We start from the raw sequence: 6,042 nt of genomic DNA, 5'->3' as shown, positions 1-6,042 counted from the left end.
TGTAATCCTCTGTATTACTCAGCACGACTAAAGCTTCATTGTTTCAGGTTGTTATCTATTACCAGTTACTTTTACTTAACTGGGACTCTTCGGTTTCTTCAGGGCACATCATGTACCAGCAAAACTGCTAAGTGAATTGTCACAGTAAAACAGCACAGGAAATGCATTGTACAACACTGCTCTGGCTGGTTGAACAGGCTGTTGCAAACTCCGTTGTTTATAAGCAAGGAGCCAGGTCTTCAAAAAAACATGCCATTGACTTTAAATCGGTGTACTGTTCCTCCCTTGAAAATTCAGGAATATTTCTGTAGTCTTCTGTGAGTTTTGGGGGCTGGTATCTTTGATAGAAAGGACAAGAAAACTAAAAATCTCTTGAAAMCATCTGTCTACAGAAGCCGTTGCATGAAAACAAATTGCAGGTGTCATACCAAGATTTAGCATAACAGTTGGCCTTTCTGAAATTTGGAGTAATCATTCAGGTTTGATAGCAGAAATTTAAATATGTTCCAGAAAATAGCTGAAGGATTCCCTACCTCTTTAGGGGACACTTAYGTGGTTAAAGAATACTTTTGTACCAGTGTGGTCTTAGCCAGAGCTGCAGGTGTGCTTACTTCTCTGCCTTCTGAACTCAGACTCTACAAGGGAAAGAGGGAAGTCATCTCATTACAAAAAAAAACTGAACCAAGCAAACAAAAACATGTCAGCTGAGGAAACCCACAGCCCAAAGGGAGCCCAGGAAGACTTTTCATCATGGGAGCAAAAGTTGTTAAGGAAGCTCCCTTCAAAGCCACATCGCCACTGGGGCTTGAGATACTACTATAAATGCTGTAGCTCAGCTGCAAGGATCTGTCATTCTGTAAACTGAAAGGCACTGTCACGTGCAAGAGTGCAATACATGGATTCCTGTGACTGGTAGAAATGGCTTCTTTTTTTTCCCTTCCATTCTGTTCTGATATTTTGGTAGGTTGATATTTCACTCTACTCTGCTCCTTGACTCATTACTCTTTTCAGCATTGAAAGATACAGCCTGGAAATCATCTGTATATGAATTCTTTATCTCTTTGGAGCCAGCAAATTACAAAAGTGTTAATTATAAACACATTTTTGGTCTCTGCATCTTAACTGAATCCTTAATTTAAGGTGCTTTGTATGTGGAATTATTCAATCTGTAGTCTGAGAAAGAGYAATTGAAGAGGCATACTAGAGTTGACAGCAATCAAACTAGCACATGTAAGAATTGTAATGTGAGATGGCCTGGGTTTCAGCAAAGATTGGAAAACCAAGGAGAAACCCACACAGACATATATGCAGGTAGCATATACATCACAGATGCAGCTAGCAGCGACTTCAATGCTTCAGAACTTTTTCCCAGAGCAAGCTTGACTTGTTCTAATTAAATGCAAAGGCACTGTCCTAGAGCAGGCTAGTCTTAGCTGTAGTGAACAACTACCAGCTTTTTGGATGGTGAATTACATAATGTKAATGGCCTTTCTGATGGCTGTTTGTACTTCCATAAATTAGGGAAAAGCAACAAATATTGAGCAATAAAAGAAAAATGTGCCTGTGACCGATTAACGATTCTTGCTCAAGTTGGCAAAACATTAAATCTTTAGCAAGATGTTTGTTACTTCCTTGAAGTCATATAAATTCTTCTGCAATAATGCATAACTGTGACTTAGAGTGATCAGAAGATCAAAATTTTCAACCGTATTAAGATTCGTGATTCTTTCTTTTAAATTTTCAACCCCATTGGCCCATGTCTCTGAATGTTTCATTCTGAGCATATTTCTACAGTTTTGCAGAAGATTGATCATTTATGAACTGCAGAACTCATGAAGAGTTTCAAGGCCAAGAAAAGTACCCATATGAAATGTCTTAGTACAGAAAGGCTCTGAATAAAAATWTCAGCCCTCATTCTGGTGTAGTAGACCTGTTTTTCTGTGTTCATGGACTGAAACTAAGTATGTACTAGGAAATTATAGTGCTTTAGTGGCATGGAACCCAAAAATTTCTCTGTTAGGAAGTTCCTGCAATGAAGGGCATGATTTAGACTGTAGGCTTCTCAAGAGGCTTTCTATAAAATCAAAAGCTCTTTAAAAAGAACTGAAGACATAAACAGAAGTGGCTAAAACCAGATCTGTTTGCAACTCTTCACAAGATAAGAGATACTTGAGTCTTGGCTGATGTAAAAGATCCTTTTTTTCTTTTTAAGGGCAAGTTGCTTGTCACTTTATTCAGATGGAACAGTTCCTTTGAACATTCTTTTACTATATAAATAAAATTGTTGAAGTAAAAGAGCAAAAWGTTCCTGTAATTGAGTCAGTGTATTAAAATCAGATTAAATCATTATGTTGTCCATAAATACACTGCTATAGCAGCACCATAGGGAATACTGCAGATTTTTGCCTTATGATAGTCATCAGCAGACGAGGACAGATGCAGATTTATTAAGCTTTTATTTATTATTCATTTTTTCAAAGTAATAGAATTGAAAAGTTTCTGGAAAAGCATGTGGTTTGACAAAACACTGAAGATTTATGAAACAGTCATTCAATACCAAGGAAAAAAGGTCATGGGCAGGAGAAGTTGCACAGAAACATTTTATCTTCTTATTTTCCCCACTGGCAACCTAGAAGGGAGAAATTAAAAGGATTATTTTGCAGAACATTAGCATGCCGCTACAAGTGCAGCTTTCTGTATGCTATATCATTATATGCAGATGGTAAACCGTACAAAAGAAAAAGCAAAYATCTAGTGGTTAAAGGGAAGGTAGATGATTATTTGCTCTGAAACAACTAAATATGTGGGAAGGTGAGCAGGGAGGGATAGATAAATGTCCCAATATATACATATTTTTGCTGTTACCTACCGAGTATTAAGCTCCAATTCCTAATGTGGCTCTGCTCTGGACTATTAGGTTTGCACCCTAGAAAAAGGAATACAAGCATTTGTGAGAGAGAGAGAAAGAGAATCAAAGAGAGTAAAGTACATAGTGCTTGAGCATGGACCTTTCATAAATCTTAAATCTTGTGTCCGTGTTACAGATCAAATGATAGTTGTAACTACTTTCTAAATTTAAAAGCTGTGCACTCCTGTATGTTGGATATTCTTCRATCTTGCAAAGGTAGAAAATAAGTTTTTTAGAGTGAGTTCTAAGTAATTTGTTCCAATGTCTTCCTAATATACTTACCTATGTAATAGTTGGGTTATAAATGAAAAAGGAGTCAATGGATAAGCAGTTTACGATATCGCTAATACAGAATCTTCAATATTTCAAATGATAATGATTTGCTCTTTGGAAACTGACACTTACACTTCCTGCAAATGCTTGGAGCCTGCTCAGCAATATGGCTACAGATGAGCTGTTCCTGTGATTACTTTAGGAAACAGCAAATGTCAAAYGAATGAACATGTTTGTAGTTAACTGGTTTGAAAAAAATGGAATGACTGTTCATAGGACATAATCAGCTAGACTTGCCCTGCCAATGTATCTATATTTGCTAGAACTCTGTGATAATTCACCCAGATGCACTCTTCACTGGTAATCCTTAGTGCCCTAGAAGAATCTGTAGCCCAAAAGGAAGTTTGTGTGTGTTAGAGATTTAGTTTCAGTTCTACACATATATATTTTTCAACTATATTTTGTAGAATCTCCATCCTTGGAGATGCTCAGAACCCTACTGGACAAGGCCCTGAGCAACATCCTCTAACCTAGAACTTAGTCCTACTTTGAGCAGAGGATGGGACTAGAAGATCTCCAACATCACTTCCAAATGAAATTATTCTATGACTACAATCTGAGTGTAAATCAAGATATATGTCATGTTCTACAGGCAAATTTATTGCAAGGGCACATGGACAAGCAGCCATTGTGGTTTGCAGAACCACTTAATGCATGGTTTCCTATTGATTGTCCTGCGTGTATATATATATATATATTTTTTTTTTTAATAAGGGAGATAAGAAATACCTCTTCCCCAAAGCATGTCTCAATGTCTGATTGCTTGCAGCACTTGTCTACCATGGCAATGAAACCATCAGCAATTGTCTTTATTTGTTCTTCTGTCATCTGGGGCTTGCGTTTGATGAGGTTAACAAGCAATCTGTAAAGAAAGCCACAATATGCAATTAATGCTACCTGCTGTTGTTTGATTTCCCAATTTGTAATATCCCATTCTATGCAGAAATGGATCATTTCTGAGGCTTTCTGTCATGCCTAGAGGAGCCTATGTCTGTCTGTGACTCCAAACTCCCTGTTTTCCAGAATCACCTTTTCCTTTTATTTATTTATTTATGTATTTATTTATTTATTTATTGCTGCAGTTACAGGTGGGAAAGCCTTACCAAAATGATCTGTATGATGTCTCAATTAAGTACACCCTACGGCTTAAACTGGCAGTGGACCTACATAAACCTGATCAGCTGGGACATGGATTTCACTGGAAGAAAATGCCTTATTTTGTCTCTCCAACTATATGATGTTATGCACTGGCAAGCTCAGTACAAACATATAATTCCATCCAGTATTCTCTCTTTCCACTGAAGTCCCTGTCACACAGCAAAACAGAGTTCTGGTAGCTTACTTCCTGTTCCCCAAAGAAGTTTTAAACTGCAGGAATTCTTCTACACAAATTTTTTTTTTTGTTTTTTAGCTTACTTCATGTGGTTGTCTTCCTGTTCAGCAGGAGAAGCAGTGCACAATTTTTCATCAAAGCTGAACATGTCGGGGTTAAATGCTGGAGGCACATATTTGTCATCTGTTCCCAGGGCAGTGAAACATGGCCTCCTGTAAGCATAGGAGTCACTGCAGCAGTGCGAAACGTTGTCGTTTATAGGYGTGGTCTCCTGTCTCCTGCACATATCCTGAATCACAATGCTCAGCTGAGAAAACAAAGGAAGAAGGACAAACACTAGTTACACCTTCTACAGTAATAGGAATATGTAATGCTTGTGTCACAATAGAGTAATTGGAAGTGGGAGCTCTCAGATCTAAACGTGGTCTTACAGTGATTTACTTGATATGTATTCCTGGAGTTGGGCATTTATCCTGCAAACAATTTGACCATTAAGCTAAATTAAGTAAGTACAGTTTTCTTTTAAGAGACTGTTTAGCTTTCCCAAACGCAAGTTGCCATTGATCTAATCAAACCGACTTTTGCTTTCTGGGGGAGAACAAAGTTTAGCTAAAGTTTTCACAAGCTACAGTCAGAGAGAACTACTTGGGTTCTCATGTCCATTAAAAATGATCAGGATTCAAATTATATTACGCAGACACTTAGTTTGTGGTTCATGAAAAAAATCAGTGCATCTTTACCATTGTATCAGAATTCAACATTTTTCAGAACAGAAGAAAGGTAAAAGAGGAGTAGGGAGAATTAGTGAATACACTCACATAACCCTCAGAACAAGGTAGGCGTCTGTCTTCAGGAAGCTGGCAGCACTTAGTACCAACAGATACCATTTTCTTTCCAATTTCAAGCAAGGTATCAGTTGATACCTGAGGCATTTTCTTAGTGTAGCGGATCAGAATTCTGAAAAAACATATCAAAAAGATTGTTCACATTTAAAGAATGTTTCCTACATTGAATCACTGAGCTAGAGCAGTGAAGTGAAAATAGAAGCAAAGTCCAAATAGATCTGCCCAAAGCAGGTCAGGATCATTGCTTACACTTGAAAATGCTTATTGGAAAGTACTTACGCTTTGAGGAAGTCCGGCTCACCATGGGCAGCAAGAAGATCGCAGTTTATCTTTATAACATCCTGAGTTTCTTTAATATGTTTTTTCAATTCCTCTTCCTGCAAATGAGTATCAAATTTATTACTGACATCACAGCAGGACATCCTGGTCACAATCATAGAAATATACCTTTTGGTCTCTTCTAGGTCTCATTAGCTGTTAGATAACCATTTTACAAGTCGAATCATTCTTTTAACTGAGAATCTTAAAATGTTTTGATATACAAATCCTCCCCACATCCTGTAAATTGAGCAAGTCCTTCCAGTGTGCAGTTGAAAAGTAAGGGGGGAGGTTTGTACTGCTGA

General features: G+C 37.6%; 1 protein-coding gene across 11 annotated transcripts in view; it reads right to left on the bottom strand.

The window, feature by feature from the left end:
- Positions 1 to 2,439: 2,439 nt before the first annotated feature.
- LOC112977592 (serum albumin-like) overlaps positions 2,440 to 6,042 on the bottom strand; it is a 45,117-nt gene continuing 41,514 nt past the window's right edge. For all 11 annotated transcript variants that reach the window (XM_026090092.1, XM_026090097.1, XM_026090095.1 and 8 more), the window contains 6 exons: positions 5,699 to 5,796; positions 5,393 to 5,531; positions 4,658 to 4,881; positions 3,971 to 4,103; positions 2,870 to 2,926; positions 2,440 to 2,629 (listed from right to left, as the gene is read on the bottom strand). In XM_026090092.1, coding sequence (XP_025945877.1) covers positions 2,876 to 2,926; positions 3,971 to 4,103; positions 4,658 to 4,881; positions 5,393 to 5,531; positions 5,699 to 5,796 — 645 coding nt within the window. In that variant the 3' untranslated portion in view covers positions 2,440 to 2,629; positions 2,870 to 2,875. The remainder of the gene's footprint in view (positions 2,630 to 2,869; positions 2,927 to 3,970; positions 4,104 to 4,657; positions 4,882 to 5,392; positions 5,532 to 5,698; positions 5,797 to 6,042) is intronic.

Source organism: Apteryx rowi, unplaced genomic scaffold (assembly GCF_003343035.1).
Source record: "Apteryx rowi isolate R43461 unplaced genomic scaffold, aptRow1 scaffold_85, whole genome shotgun sequence".
In the NCBI taxonomy this organism is placed as follows: domain Eukaryota; kingdom Metazoa; phylum Chordata; class Aves; order Apterygiformes; family Apterygidae; genus Apteryx; species Apteryx rowi.
This window is presented reverse-complemented; position numbering and strand designations above follow the sequence as displayed.